A 21079-nucleotide genomic window follows, 5' to 3' on the forward strand; every position below is an offset into this window, starting at 1 on the left:
GGGGCAATTATTGGGAGTCACTATTTGTGCTGGAGCAACTATTGTGGGTCACTATTTGTGCTGGGGCAACTATTGGGGGTCACTATTACTGCTACAGCAAATACTGGGGGTCTGCATTACTGCCGATGCAGCTACTGGTGGTCTGCATTACTGCCGGGGCAACTACTAGGGGTCACTATTACTGTTGGGGAAGCTGTTTGGGGGGGGTCACTTTTACTGCTGGGGCAACTACTAGGGGTCACTATTACTGCTGGGGCAGCTATTGGGGGTCACTATTCATGCTGGGGCAACTACTTGGGGTCACTATTACTGTTGGGGCAACTACTGGGGGTCTGCATTACTGCCGGGGCAACTACTAGGGGTCACTATTACTGTTGGGGAAGCTGTTTGGGGGGGTCACTACTACTGCTGGGGCAACTACTGTGGGTCTGCATTACTGCTGGGGCAACTACTAGGGGTCACTATTACTGCTGGGGCAATTATTGGGGGTCACTATTTGTGCTGGGGCAACTATTGGGGGTCACTATTTGTGCTGGAGCAACTATTGTGGGTCACTATTTGTGCTGGGGCAACTATTGGGGGTCACTGTTACTGCTACAGCAAATACTGGGGGTCTGCATTACTGCCGATGCAGCTACTGGGGGTCACTATTACTGCTGGAGCAACTACTGGGGGTCACCATTACTGCTGGGGCAACTATTGCGGGTCACCATTACTGCTGGGGCAACTACTGTGAGTCTGCATTACTGATGGGGCAACTACTCGTGGTCTGCATTACTGCTGGGGCAACTACTAGGGGTCACTATTACTGCTGGGGCAGCTATTGGGGGTCACTATTAATGCTGGGGCAACAACTTGGGGTCACTATTACTGTTGGGGCAACTACTGGGGGTCTGCATTACTGCTGGGGCAACTATTGGGGGGTCTCTATTACTGCTGTCGCAACTACTGGGGGTCTGCAATACTGCCGGGGCAACTACTAGGGGTCACTATTACTGTTGGGGAAGCTGTTTGGGGGGGTCACTTTTACTGCTGGGGCAACTACTAGGGGTCACTATTACTGCTGGGGCAGCTATTGGGGGTCACTATTCATGCTGGGGCAACTACTTGGGGTCACTATTACTGTTGGGGCAACTACTGGGGGTCTGCATTACTGCCGGGGCAACTACTAGGGGTCACTATTACTGTTGGGGAAGCTGTTTGGGGGGGTCACTACTACTGCTGGGGCAACTACTGTGGGTCTGCATTACTGCTGGGGCAACTACTAGGGGTCACTATTACTGCTGGGGCAATTATTGGGGGTCACTATTTGTGCTGGGGCAACTATTGGGGGTCACTATTTGTGCTGGAGCAACTATTGTGGGTCACTATTTGTGCTGGGGCAACTATTGGGGGTCACTGTTACTGCTACAGCAAATACTGGGGGTCTGCATTACTGCCGATGCAGCTACTGGGGGTCACTATTACTGCTGGAGCAACTACTGGGGGTCACCATTACTGCTGGGGCAACTATTGCGGGTCACCATTACTGCTGGGGCAACTACTGTGAGTCTGCATTACTGATGGGGCAACTACTCGTGGTCTGCATTACTGCTGGGGCAACTACTAGGGGTCACTATTACTGCTGGGGCAGCTATTGGGGGTCACTATTAATGCTGGGGCAACAACTTGGGGTCACTATTACTGTTGGGGCAACTACTGGGGGTCTGCATTACTGCTGGGGCAACTATTGGGGGGTCTCTATTACTGCTGTCGCAACTACTGGGGGTCTGCAATACTGCCGGGGCTACCACTAGGGGTCACTATTACTGCTGGGGCAACTGTTCGGAGTCACCATTACTGCTGGGGCAACTATTGGGGTCACAATGACTGCTGTGGCAACTAACGAGGGTCACTATTACTGCTGGAGAAACTATTGGGGGTCACTATTTGTGCCTGGGCAACTATTGGGGGTCACTATTATTGCTGGGGCAACTACTGGCGGTCTGCATTACTGCTGAGGCAACTACTGGGGTCACTTTTACTGCTGGAGCAACTATTGGGGTCACTATCACTGCTGGGGCAACTATTGGGGGTCACTATTTTTGCTTGGGCAATTATTGGGGGTCATTATTGCTGATGGGGCAACTGTGAAGGGGTCAGTATTACTGCTTGGGAACTGTGGGGGGGTCAGTATTACTGCTTGGGCAACTATTGGGGGTCACCATCACTGCTGAGGCAACTATTGGGGTCACTTTTACTGTGTGGGCAACTATTGTGGGTCACTATTTGTGCTGGGGCAATTATTGGGGGTCATGATTTGTGCTGGGCAACTATTGGGGTCACTATTGGTGCTGGGGCAACTATTGGGGGTCACTATTACTGCTGGGGAAACTACTGGGGGTCTGCATTACTGCTGAGGCAACTACCAGGGGTCAGTAATACTGCTGAGGCAACTTCTGGGTGTCACTATTACTACTTGGGGCAACTATTGGAGGTCACTATTTTTACTTGGGCAACTATTGGGGGTCATTATTGCTACTAGGGCAACTGTGGAGGGTCAGTATTACTGCTGGGGCAACTGTGGGGGGTTAGTATTACTGCTGGGGCAACTGTTGAGGGTCACCATTACTGCTTGGGAACTACCATGTGTGATACTGTCTGGATCCACAAGATCTGCTTACATACAGCAGCTCTGCAGACATATCTAAGCAGATCATGTGTAATATGTCTGCAACTGAAATCTGCTCCGTCGGCCCCTCTGCGAGCTAGCGATACAAGCACTGGAACATGTATGTGCAGGAACAAGTGCCCGACATTCGTCTCGTCTAAATGGGGCTGTATCTTGCATCACATGTCCATCATTGTGATCATAAAATGCTGAAAACTTATTTTCACTCTCATTGCTCTGCAAGTTTTCTACGTGATTCACAAACCTCTCAGACTTTCCAATTCCTTCATGAATTTCAATTTTGGTGAATCTCTATTCTTATCTTTAGTAATTTGTTATTTCCACTAGCTTTCTATTGAATGTCTGCTTAAAAGAGTAGAACAGACAAGAGATAACAGTAACAACCCAACACTTGTGACCACAATGGAGGCCCTAAATACACAGCCGAAAGAATCTATCATTATGACAACTGCCCATTAAGAGGTTAATAGTGATCTTGTGCCGTGCAGCCCCACCCTCTAGTCATCAGAAGAAAACCCGCCCATGGATCTATGAGCCTCAGGAAGTAGTTTCTCTCTTCCTCTGTCAGCCATGGCGGCTGCTGCTGTGAGAGACGAGCTGCTCTGCTCCATCTGTCTGAGCACTTATACAGATCCTGTAATGCTGAGATGTGGACACAACTTCTGCCGGGTCTGTATTCATCGTGTGCTGGATACACAAGACGAGGCTGGAGTTTATTCCTGTCCTGAATGCAGAGAAAGGTCTCGGGAGCGGCCTGCATTGATGAGGAACTTGGCTCTACGTAACATCATAGAGGGCTTCCTGATTACTCCTCCGACACAGACAGAAGCCGGGATCTTCTGCACTTACTGTGTGGACTCTCCTGTACCGGCCGCTAAATCCTGTCTGCACTGTGAAGCTTCTCTGTGTGAGAAACACCTGAGAGTTCACAGCAAGTCAGCAGAACACGTCTTATGTGAGCCCAGCGCCAACCTGGGGAACAGGAAATGTTCTGTCCATAAGGAACTTTTAAAGTACTTCTGTACTAAGGACGCCATCTGTATCTGTGTGTCCTGCAGTCTGGCTGGAGAACATCGGGGTCATCGGGTGGAGATGCTGGATGAGGCCTCTGAGAAGAAGAAGAAGAGACTGAGAAATGTTCTCCAGAGACTGATCATAAGGAGGGAGGAGACTGAGGAAAGATTCCGGAGTCTGGAGGAGAGCAGGAGAAATGTTCAAGAAAAAGCATCTGGAGAAGTGGAGAGAGTCACTGCCCTGTGTAGAGACATCAGGAGACGACTGGATGACCTGGAGAAGAGGGCCCTGAGCGAGATCTCCAGGCAGGAGAAGGAAGAGTCACTCTCACTCTCTGCTCTGATCCAGAAGCTAGAAATACAGAAGGATGAACTGTCCAGGAAGATGAGACACATTGAGGAGCTGTGTAACATGACTGATCCACTGACTGTCTTACAGGAACCAGACACTGGGGACTTGTGTGATCCTGAGGAGGAGGGAGGTGAGGAGGACACAGGGGGACATAATGAACCGCTCCATGATGTAGATGATCTGGATGTGGTTGTGATCTCAGACACATTACACACATTATGTGACATAATAAGAGGTATAAGGAGGGGGATCTATATGGAGGATCCTGTAGACATATTACTGGATGTAAACACAGCTGGTAATTATATCCGTATATCAGATGACCTGAAAACTGCAACCAGCACACAAGAGAACCAGAATCGTCCAGATACAGCAGAGAGATTCCAGGATTATCAGGTGATGAGAAGCCGGAGATTCTCCTCAGGACGACATTACTGGGATGTTGATGGCAGTAGATCAGTGTGGTGGATGGTGGGGATGTGTTACCCCAGTATAGACAGGAGGGGGCAGCAGTCATACATTGGCTATAATAACAAGTCCTGGTGTTTGAGGAGGTCTTATAATCAGTATTCAGTGATACATGACAGTAAAGAGATCCGGTTAGCTGACAAGATCTCCAGTGATAGATTCAGGATTTATCTGGATTATGAGGCCGGGCGGCTGTCCTTTTATGAGCTGTGTGACCCCATCAGACACTTACACACCTTCACTGCCACCTTCTCTGAGCCGCTTCATGATGTATTACATGTATATGCTGGTTCTATAACGATATTGGGAGAAGCAACAACTCGGAGAAACCATAATAGAAACTGACCAGAGACAGGACTGAAAGACAAACTGATTGGTAGATAAGACAGCCAATGGGATGAATGAGGTGGGGCTATAGGTGATGATTGCCATATGGTCCTTATGACTAGATCACATGTAGAGTATCCACTGTGCAGGTACCTGGTGACTGTTTTCTGGGTGTAATCCTTGTGTCTCCTCAACATGAAACCAGGAAGACTGCGGATGATAGTGTGCGTGAGATACGCGGTCATGCGCAGTGCAAAATCGCTGCCAAACGCAAGAAATCGCCTGCTCACCACCAGGTCACACAGTGGTGAATTGCTGCGTTATACATGCCGCATTTTACCAAACGCTCGTGTGAGTCCGGCCTACAGGTGGCAACCCGATATGTTTGTGGGGTTCCAAGGCAGGTCAGGTCGGACTTAAAGGGGTTGTCCCGCGCCGAAACGGGGTTTCCCCCCCCCCCCCCCGTTCGGCGCGAGACAACCCCGATGCAGGGGTTTAAAAAACAAACCGGAGAGTGCTTACCTGAATCCCGGCGGTCCGGCGTCTTCATACTCACCTGCTGAAGATGGCCGCCGGGGTCTGCTCCCTCCGTGGACCGCAGCTCTTCTGTGCGGTCCATTGCCGATTCCAGCCTCCTGATTGGCTGGAATCGGCACGTGACGGGGCGGAGCTACACGGAGCCGGCATTCTGCACGAGCGGCCCCATTGAAGACAGCAGAAGACCCGGACTGCGCAAGCGCGGCTAATTTGGCCATCGGAGGGCGAAAATTAGTCGGCACCATGGAGACGAGGACGCCAGCAACGGAGCAGGTAAGTATAAAACTTTTTATAACTTCTGTATGGCTCATAATTAATGTACAATGTACATTACAAAGTGCATTATTATGGCCATACAGAAGTGTATAGACCCACTTGCTGCCGCGGGACAACCCCTTTAAGTGTTACACAGTTGAACATGATCTTGTCAGGTTTTGCAGCAGTGGAAATCACGGCCGCAATACATGGCATTACGCAAACATTGATTTTGCTTTGTCTAGTGGAATTCTCCTGCAAAATATATAAATAAATATATAATTTTTTTTATTTTATTTTTTTTACTGTAAGCAATAATACGAAATTTAAATGTTAAAAAAAAATTTTTTTTGAATTGTTCATGTGTAAATGCACTCTTAGCGGGGAGCGTATTTGCGCATGTGCGCATCTGTTTAAACCCTTGAATACAAATAACGCTCCACATACACGGAGATCGCTGTGCGCAGCTCGTCCGTGGAGCCGTCATACGGATGAGCGTGTGTAGAGCGCCGGACACTTCCTGTGTAGCACCCGGCCCTGGGATCTTGTCTTATGGACACATCAGATGTATTTGTTATGGTGACATTCTAACCAAAGGGGAACGCTGAAGTCACGCGGATGATTTACCGCAGTCTTACTGCTTATCACATGTAACGTCTTGTGACTGTGGTCCCCGATCCCTACTGAATTACATCATCCCAGATGTTTGTAGCCACCTTAAAGGGACCCGTCACCAGCTGTCAGCTCCATAAACTACATTATCAGGCACTAAGATAAGAGAACGGGGAGCTGTGTTCAATTCTCACCGGGTGCCCCGCTCCAGCGCTGCGTCCCCGCGCACATAGTATGACTCTTCAGCCGGATCTGTGCTCATGCTCTCCCAAATAGAGGATTCGAAAAGCGTGCGTAGAGCGGGCTGAAAAGAGTCACTGTGTGCGCACGAGCTTCACGAGGAAACAGCGCTGAAACAAGGCGCGCAGTGAGTGTCAAACACAACTTCTGAGACCCCCCCGTTCTCTAAATTTTGAGCACCTTAATGTAGTTTATGAGGCTGACAGGTGTTGACGAGGTCCCCCTTAACCTGACTGTGGGGGTACCGTATATACCGGCGTATAAGGCGACGGGGCGTATAAGACGACCCCCCAACTTTCACCTTATACGCCGGTATACAGAGGAGAAAAAAAAAATCCTTACTCACCTGCCCCGGCGTTCTGTCGCGCTCCGGCAGGATGTCGCTCGCTCCTCGTCCCCGGCGCAGCGTTGCTTTCTGAATGCGGGGCTTGAAATCCCCGCTTCCAGAAAGCTAATACACACGCCGGCAGCCATGACAGCATTGAATGGCTGTGATTGGCTGAAGGCGCACGTGGCTTCAGCCAATCACACTATTCAATGACATCATTGAATGGGTGTGATTGCTAACACACGTGCACCTTCAGCCAATCACAGCCATTCAATGATGTCATTGAATAGTGTGATTGGCTGAAGCCACGTGTGCTTTAGCCAATCACAGCCATTCAATGCTGTCATGGCTGCCGGCGTGTGTATTAGCTTTCTGGAAGCGGGGATTTCAAGCCCCGCATTCAGAAAGCTATGCTGCGGCGGGGACGAGGAGCGAGCGACAGCCTGCCGGAGCGAGCGACATCCTGCCGGAGCGCGACAGAACGCCGTGGGAGGTGAGTAATAAACTTTTTTTTTTTTACACTTTTTTTTTTTTGTATTACCGGCGCATAAGACGACCCCCGACTGCAGAGCAGATTTTTCGGGGTTCAAAAGTCGTCTTATACGCCGGTATATACGGTATATTAAAAAAAGCCAGAATATTACCACAGAAGCATCTCATATAGAACGCTGCCGATCCAGACATAACGGGAGACTTAGTGTAACTGTGCTTTCTAGTGATCGGTGGGGATCTCAGCAGTTGTACCTCCAGCAATCCAAACTTTTTACATCCTCAAATGATCTGTCAAATGTTTTTAGTCTGTGTATGGATTCTGGCTTGGCTTTCAATTCCCAGTCATTGTTACAAGGCTTGTATAAAGAGTCTAACATTGACTTGCAGGAATGCTGCCTTCCAATAGATGGCGCTGCACAGGAATTGTTCCATCTCCCTTATTTGTAAGTTTTAAGAAGGCACAGTTACACTTTAACCTTTACTATTATCTAATTATTTTCCATACTAGGGTGATAAATATATTACTTAGCAGCAAATAGAACCCATATGGTGAAATTCCTTTAATCTGGTACCTGATAATCCAGAGATTCTGATAATCCGGCCCTTGTTTCCAGCACAGAACCAGAAGACGGAGCATTATGTGACAGCAGCAGATTATGTATGAGCATTTCATCTTCCTTCAGCTTCTCTACCAGAAAGTTTTATAAAGTTTTCTGCCAGTTCAATAACTCAGAACATCTGATAATCCGGCATCAGAGCCTGTTAATGTCGGACTAAAGAAATTTAACAGTTTAATTATTTTCATCTTCAGCAGTTTGGGTTTTAGGCTGGATTCACACGAACGTATATCAGCTCGGTTTTCACGCCGAGCCGATATATGTCTTCCTCATCTGCAGGGGAGAAGAGGCTGGAAGAGCCAGGAGCAGGAACTGAGCTCCCGCCCCCTCTCTGCCTCCTCTCCGCCCCTCTGCACTATTTGCAATGAGGAGAGGCGGGACAGGGGCAGGGCTAATCGTGAAATTTAGCCCCGGCCCGTCCCGCCTCCTTTCATTGCAAATAGTGCAGATGGGTGGAGAGGAGGCGAAGAGGGGGCGGGAGCTCAGTTCCTGCTCCTGGCTCTTCCATCCTCCCCCCCCCCCCCCCCCGCAGATGAGGACACTGTATATCAGCTCGGCGTGAAAACCCAGCCGATATACGGTTGTCTGAATCCAGCCTTAGGTTAATTTCTGCTTGTTTCTTGCTTACTATTGTTATAATAGCCCAATCACATGAAATGCGCCTTTTTTTTCACTACTGTGATCATTTTGGGGTCACCAGATCTGTGTAGGTAACTGCTGGGCATTTTGAGGGTTAATAAAGATTTATTTGAATATAACTGATGGGCGCCTCTGTCTTTATTTTAGTTTTTGCCTCAATGTCACATTTTAACATGTGACAGAATTACAGCATAAATACTCGCCACTTCATGCACAGGTCCGACTTGCACAAAAATGTGTGACTTTTTTTCTTTTTGTGCCAGCCTCACCACTTTTTCAAAAAGTGGGTGGGGCTTTTGCGAGGGGGCATGGTAACCTCAGATCTACAGATTATGTACAATTTATGCCAGAAATGTATTATAAATGAGACCTGTCATACATTTCTGTGTACAGAGTCCTAATGGACAAACCATCAGGAGATTTGGCTTTCAGTACCATCTTTACGCTGATGACACCCAGTTATACACTTCTTCCCGTAACATCACAGCATCGTTCCTCCAGTACGCCACTGGCTGTCTGTCCACTTTCCCTAATACTATATTCTCTCTCTGCCGAAAACTGAACCTCTCTAAAACTGACCTTCTCCTGTTTCCGCCCTCCTCTAACCGACCTCATCCTGACATCTCCATCTCAGTATGTGGCACCTCCATAACTCCCAGACAACATGCCCGCTGTCTTGGGGTCATGTTTGACTCCGATCTCTCCTTTACCCCCTATATCCAACTGGAGTGGCCCAGTACACCATCTTGGTTCCCTCCATAAATGTCATACGTGTTTGTCCTTGGTTGATGCACTGTGCAAAATCTGTCCTGTCATTTCCAGTGTGTGTTGCACAGCTGCAGCGCTTTAGAGGTTAACCCTTATAAAATCATAGTTTGCATGTAAATGTATCAAGCCTGTCATGTCATGTGGTATGAGTGAGAGTATAAATAGGAGTGCTTGAGAGCAGGAAAGGAGTTCTATCTTGTCTGCTGAGAGAGCCTAAAACACAGAGCCACCTGGAGGCACCTTCAGTCTCCTTGTGGTGCAGATGGAAGAGGAGGAGAGATTTCCCGTGCTGACTGTATTCTGGATGTGAGTGGAGTGAGCCCCCAATAGTGAGAGAGCAATTGTAAGTAACTACTTCTTCTGACAAGGCCAGTGCACAGGTACTCTCTCTTTAATTGCCTGCGTTTCCTACGCGGCCGTCCAGAGCCAGGATCACCGCATAGGCGTACACCCTTTATTAGTCAAACCCACGCGTCTGCAAGTCGGGGTGGAGGTACTGCAAAAAAATAATCTTCACTGCATCTTAACCCCTTCCCGCTCCATAACGTATAGGTACGTCATGGAGCGGCGGGGTATGTATGCAGAGAGGTTGCGGGATGACCTCTCTGCATACAGCGCGGGCGTCAGCTGTTTAATACAGCTAACACCCGCGGGCAATAGCCGCTATCGGCCGCTGTGGAATATATGTTGGTGCTATATAAATAAAGATTAATATTGCCTCTTCATGTATTAGGTGCATCCTACACCAGGGGGAAATTATACTACGATCGATTTCGGAAATGCCAGACTCGCATGCTGCACATGCTTAAGGTTTAGACATCATTGTGGATGACGTAGGAAAATGTTTACAAGATAAGAGGACATAATGGACACAAATGTGCAATGGTCTAGTCATGGTTGATAATGCGCTGCCATTGAATGGTAATGGTAAAAACTGGGCAATTATATATAATTGTATATACTGTAGTCGTGTAGTATCAGGATGGCCTGCAGAGGGTGCTATACAGGTATTCTGATACCTGAAAAAGGAGTAGAGCGGGTTAATACCTGAGTGGGCAGGAAATGATAAATATATAAAAGCCAGTTCCTGCCAGAATCAGAGAGGATGTGACAGCTTACCAACGCTGGAAGGGCTACAAGCATGGGTCCAGTATGGACATTAAAAGGCCTTGAGTTTGACAGGGAAAGGTGGCCCTAAACTCACACCCAGCTGGGGTGCTTATGGACTGTGGTATGCTGTATCCATTTGATTCGATGTGCCTTGGAATAAAGCTGGCTATAAAGAAACGTAAGTCTGCTGGAGCCTATTTGCATGTGTGTGGTGACCATTTTCGAACCAAGAAGGGATCCGAAGGGGAGTGACCCCAACTTGCTTACAATATATACACAGACAGATAGCTATATCTAGATGTAGATATATATTGATCTATATATCCATATACACACAGACAGACAGTATACCATAAGCCTGGCTGTCTGGCAGTTGAGACTGCTTTATGATGTGATCAAGGTTCTATGGTGTTACTCGTGGTACAGAACCCCAGGACTACCACTGGAGCTGGAAGTGGGCAGACATGTCCTCCCCTATCTTCCCCGAGGAGCCGGATGGTTTGTCTGTTCAATGGACTTACATTTTTATTCCTCCCACAAGGGGGAGACAGCAGCCTACAAAATTTAAATTAGACGCTTCTACTGCTGAAATTTTTTGAGGTAGGTTCAATTCCTCCAGGGAGGGAAATCGGTAGGTTCATTACTTCCAGATTGGGGAATTGCATCGGGTATGACTGGTGGCGCATGAAATGGCAGGATGGCACAGCCCATACCATGACCTTTCTGCATGCAGGCTGTGCTTTTGCTGATGATTGTTTGCTCTGAAGGATGTATCAGGGCCCGCCACTTACCAACTAGCAGTGACTATGCCCACACAGGTTGGGTGAAATGGCTTAGCATGAACGATACCTGGACCGCAAGGGACCAGGATACACGGTAACTAAAAAGTACATTGATGTTGTGACTGACCAATGTGTCCAACTTGGAAACAAATTCGCCAGCAATGTGGAGTGTAGTTGGCATATCTCTGGTTTTGTTTGTAATGGTACCGCACTCAGTAGAAAGAATGTTTCGAGCAGGAAAAGCCCCTAGAATAATCCATTCCAAGCCAAGTATAAACTAAATGTTAGGTGAAATAGAACTCTTCCTTGTAGTTTCTGCTTTTGGATACTGCAATAGGAAGGAGGGTCCACCAGTACTGGAAGCCCGGCAATGTTGGGCATTCCAGACATCCGTACAGCAGGTTGGTGAAGTCCAGTAGTTTTCTTTGCCAGAGGAATTATTTTTGTCCATACATGTCTTGCAAAATAACAAGTCCACATCAGATGTTGCACCGTTTCTTCTTTCTTGCATCTTTCTCTTGGACACGCAGCAGAGTTCGTCGATCCTTTTTGATGCTGGAATGCCCGGCATAGAAGACATTCATCTCCACAGCTCCAGAACAGATCTTTCTGTGAATTAAAAAGATAAATATTTATCATCTCCCAAACTTTTTTTTTTTGCTTTTTTCCTCATTAAAATTACTAACAGGGACAATAAAAACAGTTTCTTCTATATTTTTTATCCAAAAAAACTTAGCTCCGCCCACGTCCTGCCCCCTCACATTGCAAATAGTGGCGAGGGGAGGAGAGGAGGCGGGAGCTCAGTGCACTGCTCCCGGCTCTTCCAGCCTCCTCCCCCTGCAGAGAGAGACGCCGTTTATTGGCCGGTGTGAAAACCCAGCCGATATACGGTCATCTGGATGCGCCCTAAGGCTGTGAGCAAAAGTTAGAATAGCAACTCAGCAGAACTATATATATCTTACATCCCCTTTTCGTTTCCCTGTACAAAGATCATTGTGCAACAGTTTCCAATAAGAGCTGCCCCTACAAAAACTACAACATCCCCACTAACTTGGCCTCAATGCCCCCTCCACCGGCCAGGGGGATTCCACAGATTTCTTTGTCTCTACGCAATATGTACAACAGAGGCTCTAATACACAGATAAAAAGTAGCGGGGACGAGGGACACCCCTGCTTCACTCCGGAGTTTAAAAGGACATCCTGCGTCTTCAAACCATTTACTTGTGCAATTATTATAAAAAGCTCTGAGAAACAATAAAAACCCTTCCGGTACACTCAACCTAAAAAACATAAAATGCTTTCTCAAACTCGATCGATAATCTGGCCATCTTCCATTTTCTTGACTTGATATCACTAATAATATCCTTAACCCCTTAACCCCTTGAGTGGCGGGTTTCCTACCACCCTGTCGTGCCCACCAGGGCAGGTTTTTTAAAATGGTCTAATCATTGAATTTCAACTAGTTTTGCAGTTGCGTCTCAAGAGCCATAACTTTTTCATTTTTCCATTGACACGGCCATGTGAGGGCTTGTTTTTTGCGGGACAAGTTGTGATTTTTTAAACAGGGGGGAGGAAAAAAAGAAATGGGGAAAAAAGAAAAAAGGGGCCATGTCATTAAGGGGTTAAATAATGTATTAACTTCCTTCTCTGGGTCATTACGACGCACATGGATACCACATGTGTGATTGTATTTTTGATTTTTTACAAAGTAAAGGGAGACAAGTGTTTTTTTTTATTTTTTTAATAATTTTTTTACTTTTTTTTTTTAAATTTAAAAAAAAATTTATTTTTTTTTGTCCCTTTAGGGGACTTCCACAGGGACCCATCAGGACCCCTGATCACATTCCAGGGGTCCGATGGTGACAGCCCTTTACTTGCTGCAGTGACAGCCCTTTACATGCTGCAGTCACATAGACTGCAGCATGTAAAGGGTTAACACAGCAGAGATCGGAGGTTTTCTCTGATCTCTGCTGTAAGAGCTGGTACCTAGCTGTCCTCTGACAGCTAACAACCAGCTCTCCCTGCCACAGAGACCATCGGCTTGCTTCTGACAAGCCGATGGTCTCTATGGCAACCTGTAAACAAAGCAGGACATTGCCGGCAGATCGGCAATATCTTCTGCTGGTTTTTCAAAGCCCTTGCTTTGTTCTCTGTGGGGCTGTGCAGGCAGAGCACACTGTCACAGCTTGTGGCATTGTGCTCTGCAGCTCCCATAGTGATACATAGCCCGGAAATCTTCCGGGCTATATCACTATGGGCAGTGGAGCTCGTCACGGAACTTTTCCGGGCGTGCCACTCAAGGGGTTAAAGGGGTTGTCCTGCGGCCAAAACGAAAAAATTTTCACACCCCAGTCCCCCATGTTCAGCAAGCATCACAAACTACCCATGTAAATCGGTTTTTTAGAGCGTTTCTACTCACCATGAAGCTGTTCCATGAAGTTATAAAAATCTTCTTCCAAGATAGCCGCCGTCATTTCCCATGGTGCACCGCTGGTCTTCTCCCATGGTGCACTGCGGGTCTTCTCCCATGGTGCACCGTGGATGTTCTTCTCCAGTCTGAGCTCCACTGCCGATTACAGCCACCTTATTGGCTGATCGGCACCATGTGACAGGGGCGGAGCTACGTGATGACGCTGAGAAGGGGACACAGCTCGTGAGCCTAGACCCTCCAGAAGAGGATTCCTGTCTGCGCAAGCGCGACTGTTGCGGTGACCAGAGGATAAGTTTGATCGTCGCCATGGAGACGGGGACGCCAGCATCGGAGGGGGTAAGTGAATAACTTCTGTATGGCGAATATTTAATGCACGATGTATATTACAAAGTGCATTAATATGGCCATACAGAAGTGTATAACCCCACTTGCTGTCGCGGGACAACCCCTTTAAGGACCAGACACTTTTTAGGGATTATACCCATGTGGCGGTTTTACTGCTCTATTTTTTTCCTTTAGCTACCGAAATCATTTTTGCTGCGGTTTTTTTTCCGTGACATATAGGACTATTTTTTTTATGAGAGATGGAGACATAGAGAGAGACAGTAAGAGAGAGAGAGACAGACAGAGACAGAGAGAGACAGACACACAGAGAAAGAGACAGAGAGAGACTCAGCCAAATCAGTGCAATTTCTTCCTGGAGGCGGGGGATTTCAATGCCCCGTCACTAGCAAGATGCTCTTCCAGCTTGACAAGCCTGCACAGAGCTATGGAGAGCACCCCCCCCGGGACACCAATGGCACCTGCTAGGTGAGTATATTGATTTTTTTCTCTCAGGCAGTGTAGAAAAAATGCCTGCCATCATGGCTAGTTACCCCCTATCCGTAACTTGACCGCTGGGACCCTCACCGATCTAGAGATAGCTTCACATTGCGTCCCTAAACTTTGCCAGCAGTGGCTGCTCCATTCACTTCAACTGCTGGAGATTGTCAAGCACTTGTCAGTATGGGGTCCCAGCGGTTGGACCCCCACTGATCACAAGTTATATCCTATCCTGGGGATGGGGGATAACTGGCTAATGTGGGAATACCCCTTTAACATTGGTGGACCCTGCTAGCAATCTATGTATGGGGGCCACTTGACTTTCCCAACATCTGCCTTTGGGGGGCAGAGAGGATGTTGGATTTCATTATGTCTTCTCTTTTGCTACTGTGATATGAGCAGCTGCCGGAGGTGTCTGGCTACGACTTATCTCCCTCTCCAAGTTGTGGTGCATTTTCAGCAGCGCTGAAACCACTGCCCATTCATTTCAATGGGAGACGCAGGGCCGGAAACGCTTGTGTGAGCAGCCCCATTAAAATGAATGGGAGGGTTGTACTGCATTTAGCACTGCGCTGAAAAAGCAGCGTAAACGCTGTACAAAAGTGTGGTTTGGTGTGTTTTTTGGAATGTCTAGAACAAAATAATTACCTCTAGTTTCATTGGTTTCAAGATTAGCCGATTGCTTTCAGATGGATTATGGATTTCATTATTACATTTTTTAAAAACATCAAAAAGTCTAAAATCCATGACCAGAGTGTGCTAGACTCACCTCCAGGCGTAAATCCTTGATTACCATTCAGGTACGTGTCTACAAGCGAACTGAGCTAGTTTCCTCGTAGATTTGGTATCATTTTGTCTCCCAATGAAGATTTAACAAATTGGGATAATTAGAGTTTATTTCAACGGGTATTATTTGATTCTCTTCGATGGTTTTTGGTTCTAATGGATGTATATTTGGTTCAACGCGTTTCCCTACCAATACGGTAGTTCCTCAGGGACCATTACTTATTTGTCCTATCACTAGAGTCAAACATCTACTGTTGAGAAGACAACAGTGTTTTGTAATCTAATCCAAGGACCCCCAACCCGCCACAGCCAGCACGACTTACCCCCCAAGTCTGCGCAGCCCCGCATAACTGCAGCGCTTTCTCAATCCCCTCTTGTATTGCCAGCGTCCACATATCAGTTCCCACATCATTTAAGTGTACCCCATCCCTTAGCCAGAAACTGCCTATTTATCTTGATCCGAACTTTGTTAATCTTTTTTTACGGACCTGGCCATCCCTTTTCTTGGGAACATCTCTGACCACACTATGACCATCGCCAGAAACGGTCTGCACAGGCTCAAAAAATCATGTTGGATGTCCCTGCGTACTTCTCTTGCAGGTTGTCCACCCAAATCATTGCCCCCTACATGTAAAACCCTGTCCCAATCCGCATATGATGTCACTTCCGACAAAATCCTTCCCCACAACATTTCCCTAACACCCATCCATCAAACTATGGCATCCCTCCGAGAAAAAATGAGCTGATGGCCTTCTGGTCGAACCTTCGCTCGCTCAGCTTCCCAGAAGATGAATTAATGTCCCATGAGCCATACTACAGCTACACCTTGACCTGTTAGACAAAAAATAAAACTGTGACACTACAATGTAACCTTGCAACAACCCCGAACCCTCCATACTGCCACTACCTACTAATCATGACTCTTAAATCGCACATTGAACCACCCTTCTGGCCGTACATACAACCTTTGATTTTTGATGTATTTGATTTTCAACGCCCAATTTTTTTTCAACACTGCCCCAAATTGAAATTTGGATTAAAAAAACATCCCCATGTCTCAATAAGGGACCTTCAACAGTTGGAGAACCTGAAATAAACCTGTTAACACACTCCACCGGACACATTACTGCCCCTGGCATTATCACTAAAATAATCCTGTTTTCCTTCCTGAATTGATCTGTCTTAAACCGTGTCAACCTAATTTCAACCTTATCTCCCATTATTGTACATCTACTCCCATCAAACCTCCCCCCATTTTTGTACTGGGAGACACCAGTTCACTAAAAAGCCCCCAAAAAAGGCCCATGAAAAAACAATTGAAATAAAATCACCTCCGATCTATTATGACAAACCTTTTCCAACACCTTGCCCAATTGCCCCAAAAGTGCCCACGAAATTGGCCTCCTCTTAACCTTCAAGGATCTACCTTTTTGGAAACCCTTCAATGCCTGCCTAACCATGAAATCCTTAGTAACTCCGGCATCCCCCGTAACTTTAAACTGACTGACAAACCCGCTATTACCCGATTAACCTTTGCCACAGACCAACCCCCGCTTGAAGCTTCGCTCAACAACCATAATAACGCCCCAATCATATCCTCATCTGTCCTCAGATCGCCTATAATCTCTAACCATTGCTCCCATTCCTTCCATGCTGACTCATACACCTTCCATGTGCCAACCACCAATGAACCTTGAATAATGTGCTCCGCCGCACGTCGACCGGACTGGACTCCATAATTCTTGAGGGCACTGTTTTCCTTCCTTCTCTGCCTCTGGCACCAATGTCAGAAAGTGGTCCTACTGAAACCGAGAAAGTGAGTCAGCTATAGAATTCTCCACCCCAGAGACATGAACTGCCACCACACATGCATTTAGTACCTGTGAACGGAAGTGACGACAGACGCTAGCCGGGAGCTGAGAGCAGAGCAAAAGGGGACATCACGAAGTACCGGAGTCGCCGCCAGGAGACCGTGAGGATGCCGCTGGAGGATCCGTCCAGCAGGGTGAAGGAGGAGGAGCAGGTCCCGGAGCTGCAGAAGGTCGGAGGGTGAGATCGCCTAGGGAAAGGTCCCGCTGCTGAGCTGCTGATGTCATCGACTGCTGGAGAGGAGACAGCGGCTGCTGCTGACAAGGGCTGTTAAGTATATTCTGTGTGTGTGTGTCAGTAAGTGGCTGTGGGTAATTGCTTGCGTGTAAGTGCCAGTAAGTGCCTGTGTGTAAGGGTCAGTAAGTGTCTGTGGGTAAGTGCCTGCGTGTAAGTGTCTGTGGGTAAGTGCCTGCGTGTAAGTGTCTGTGGGTAAGTGCTTGCGTGTAAGGCCTTATGCACACGGCCGTGACGGGCTCTGCAAGTGGAATACCGCAGTGGAGTCCATCACGGCGCCCCCCAAAGACCCCATACTTACCTCCGGATCTGCTGCACGAAGTCCCACATGATGCCCCGGTGCGCATGCGCAGTACAGTGCATGACGCCCCGGCAGTGTCATATGATGCGCCAGCGATGTCACATGACCCGCTGGCAGCGTCATATGACGTGCTCGGCGGTGGGCAGGGCACTAGAGATGAGCGCGCGCCCAAATGCTCGGGTCCGCGTTATTCGAGTCGAGCTTTTCGTAAAATTCGGGAGCTCTACTCGAGTAACGAACCCCATTGACTACAATGGGAGACTCAAGCATTTTTGTATGTGGGACACCGGGTGCCGAGCTTTTTTTTTTCCTAGGTTCGTCTCTCTCTCCCCTCCTCTCCTCTCTCTAATGACTCGCGGCGGGGAAGGGCCAAAACAGGCACGTCACAGCCGGGAGGACCCAAAAACTGGGGCGGGGTCGAACACGACTTGATGCTCGTTCGAGTAACGAGCACCATCGAGTACGCTAATACTCGAACGAGCATCAAGCTTGGCAGAGTATGTTCGCTCCACTCTATAGGGCACGTATTCACGCTATACTTCTGCTGTGCTACAGCGAAAGTATAGCGTGACGGGCGGCTTCCATTGACTACAAAGGTAGTCGTCCGCGCGTATACCCGCGGCAAATAGGACATGCTGCGGAATTCCACAGTGGAATTCTGCAGCATGTACATTGAGCTATTAGGTTTCCAGTAAAATCCGGCCGTGGGAATTAGGCCTACGTGTCTGAGTGTAACTGTTTGTGAGTTAGTGCCTGCGTGTAAGTTTAAGCGAGGTGCAACTGAAGTAGATTGAGTGACTGAGTGTGGGCAAGCAATAAGTGTGTGAGCGGGAAAAAAAAAAAGTGAGAGGCTGCGAACTGGCGGAGGCTTGTTTGGAGTGTGATCTAATCAATCTTCACTACTTCTGTAAATAAATTGTAGATCCCCATTAGGATGAGCTCCATGCCTGACAATACCATCCAGTGTGCTACCTGTGCAATGTATGCGGTCCTTGATCAGCCGATTGAGGGTGCATACTGTTGCATAAGATGCGTGCTCGTCGCACATTTGAAGGCCCAAATCCTGGATCTAAATGAGCAACTGGCAACACTGAGATCCATTGACAACATAGAAAGGAGTATGCTGCTCACTGAGCAGGCGCTCGCTGGGGTAAAGGTGAGTTTGGATGGTAGTACGGAAGAGCAGGGGCAGCAGGCAGCTAGCTGGGTGACTGATAGAAAGAGACGTAGAGCGAAAAGAACCAGGGAGGCTAGTCCTGAACTGGCACAACCCAAAAAGTTTACAAAATTGGCAGATGAGGGGTATGCCATTACAGAGCCAGCACCGCTGCAGCATGACATGCCCTCTGAACGCCAGGGAGATGGGGACAAGGAGCGCAGGGCAGGTTAGACAGGTCCTAGTGGTGGGGGATTCAATTATAAGGGGGACAGATAGGCCGATCTGCCATAAAGACCAGGATCGTCGAACGGTGAGTTGTCTTCCTGGTGCTCGAGTGCGACACGTCACGGATCAAGTTGACAGATTACTGGGAGGGGCTGGTGAGGATCTAGTGGTCATGGTGCACATCGGCACCAATGAACAAATTAAAGGTGAATAGAGGGCCCTCAAAAATGATTTCAGGGACCTAGGTTCCAAGCATAGGGCGAAGACCTCAAAAGGTAGTTTTCTCGGAAATACTACCTGCACCACGAGCCACATTAAGCCTGCTTTAGACACAACAATTATCACTCAAAAGACATCTATAAGACATAATCGTTGTGTGTCTTTACAGTGCAAGGTGATCGCTCAAACATTGAACGATCATTTTGCACTCCCAGCGGGGTATGCAGAAGACAAGCGGGGCCACTTGTCTTCTTCCTTCAGCTGTTCTCTGCTCGGAGCACCCAGCTTTTATACAGCTGAGCGCTCCGAGCAGAGTATGCAGAAGACAAGCGGGGCCGCTTGTCTTCTCCATCCAGCTGTACTGTGCTGGGAGCACCCAGCTGTTATACAGCTGAGCACTCCAAGCGGGGTATGCAGAACACAGCTGGATCTCGGTGTTCTTCATACCCCGCCTATATTCAGGGAGCTGGATATAGCTTAAACTATAGTATCAGCTGTATCCCGCTGTGAATTCCTGATAAGGTTGATTGTTCTCTTTCAGGATGCTCAACTAAACGATTCTTGCTGAAAAGACGGCTTTGAGCGATTTTTGAGCTGTCCATACCCCTTAAAAACAAAAGAACTACAAGTAGAAGGAGTCCAATGTGGCTCGAAAAGACTGTAAGAGGGGTGGGGGGGCGATAAATGAAAAAAAGGAAGTGTTTAAACTACTAAAGCAAGAAGGCAGCGAAGAAGTGCTAAAATCATACAGGGAAAAAAAAAACAATATGTAAAGAAAAGATCAAAATTGCTAAAGAGGAGGCAGAAAGACTAATCGCCAGAGAGAGCAAAAATAGTCCTAAACTATTCTTCAATTATGTAAACAGTAAAAGGATTTGCACTGAGAGCACTGCCCCGCTAACAAATAATGCAGGAGAAACCATAGAAGACGATGGGGGGGGGGGGGGGGGGAGGCAAATCTATTAAATAGTTTTCTAATGTCTTCACAAATAAAAATGAAATGCCACACAAGATGCAGAGGAATAAAACGAGCCCCCCACTTAATATTGCATGCCTAACACAGGAGGAAGTGGAGAACCGGTTAAAGAGGATCAAAATTGTTAAATCGCCAGGCCCGGATGAAATAAACACCCAAGGGTTCTAAGGGAACTGAGTGACATGATAGCTATACCACTATTTCTTATATTTATGGACACTATTGTACCGCTGGATTGGCGTATTGCCAATGTGGTTCCAATATACAAAAGGGAGCCTGGTAACTACAGGCTGGTAAGTCTGACTTCAATAATTGGAAAAATATTCGAGGGGTTTCTGGGAGACGCCATCTTAGAATACCTCAAGGAAAATAATGGCATAACTCCTTATCAGCACTGGTTCATGAGGGGGTCGATCATGTCAGACCAATTTGATCAGCTTGTATGATGAAGTAAGTTCTAGGTTGGACCAGTGAGACTCTATTGATTTCATATATCTGGACTTCTCTAAAGCATTTGACACAGTGCCGCATAATAGGCTGATATATAAAATGAGAAGCTCGGATTGGGTGAAAACGTGTGTATCTGGGTAAAGAACTGGCTCACAGATAGAAAGCAGAGGGTGGTAATAAACGGTTCATACTCTGATTGGGCCACCATTGCCAGTGGAGTGCCACAGGATTCACTATTAGGTTCCATTCTGTTCAACATATTTATTAATTACCTGAAGGATGAACTGCGGAGTAAAATATCAATATTTGCAGATGATACAAAATTATACAAGATAATTAATAAAACAGAGGACAATGTGCGGCTACAAACGAACCGAGATAAGCTGGGGGCTTGGG

The 21079-nt window shown here is 47.4% G+C and overlaps 1 protein-coding gene and 1 long non-coding RNA gene across 2 annotated transcripts; one reads left to right on the forward strand and one right to left on the reverse strand.

Moving 5' to 3' along the window:
• The first annotated feature begins 3238 nt into the window (after positions 1–3238).
• Positions 3239–5425, forward strand: LOC136611076 (E3 ubiquitin/ISG15 ligase TRIM25-like). The gene has a single exon (XM_066590325.1). It carries the CDS (start codon positions 3242–3244, stop codon positions 4847–4849), a length of 1608 nt encoding a protein of 535 aa, XP_066446422.1. The 5' UTR covers positions 3239–3241; the 3' UTR covers positions 4850–5425.
• Positions 5426–8445: 3020 nt separating this feature from the next.
• LOC136611081 (uncharacterized) lies at positions 8446–18224 on the reverse strand. The gene is made up of 3 exons (XR_010790216.1): positions 17131–18224; positions 16943–17049; positions 8446–11820 (listed from the first exon to the last, which is right to left on the reverse strand). It is a non-coding gene; the product is annotated as an uncharacterized lncRNA (long non-coding RNA).
• Positions 18225–21079: the final 2855 nt, after the last annotated feature.

The sequence above is a fragment of the Eleutherodactylus coqui genome, chromosome 2, assembly GCF_035609145.1.
Source record: "Eleutherodactylus coqui strain aEleCoq1 chromosome 2, aEleCoq1.hap1, whole genome shotgun sequence".
In the NCBI taxonomy this organism is placed as follows: Eukaryota; Metazoa; Chordata; class Amphibia; order Anura; family Eleutherodactylidae; genus Eleutherodactylus; species Eleutherodactylus coqui.

Coding starts and splice junctions, on each gene's coding strand:
- LOC136611076 (XM_066590325.1), top strand. CDS start 3,242: ATGGCGGCTGCTGCTGTGAGAGACGAGCTGCTCTGCTCCATCTGTCTG.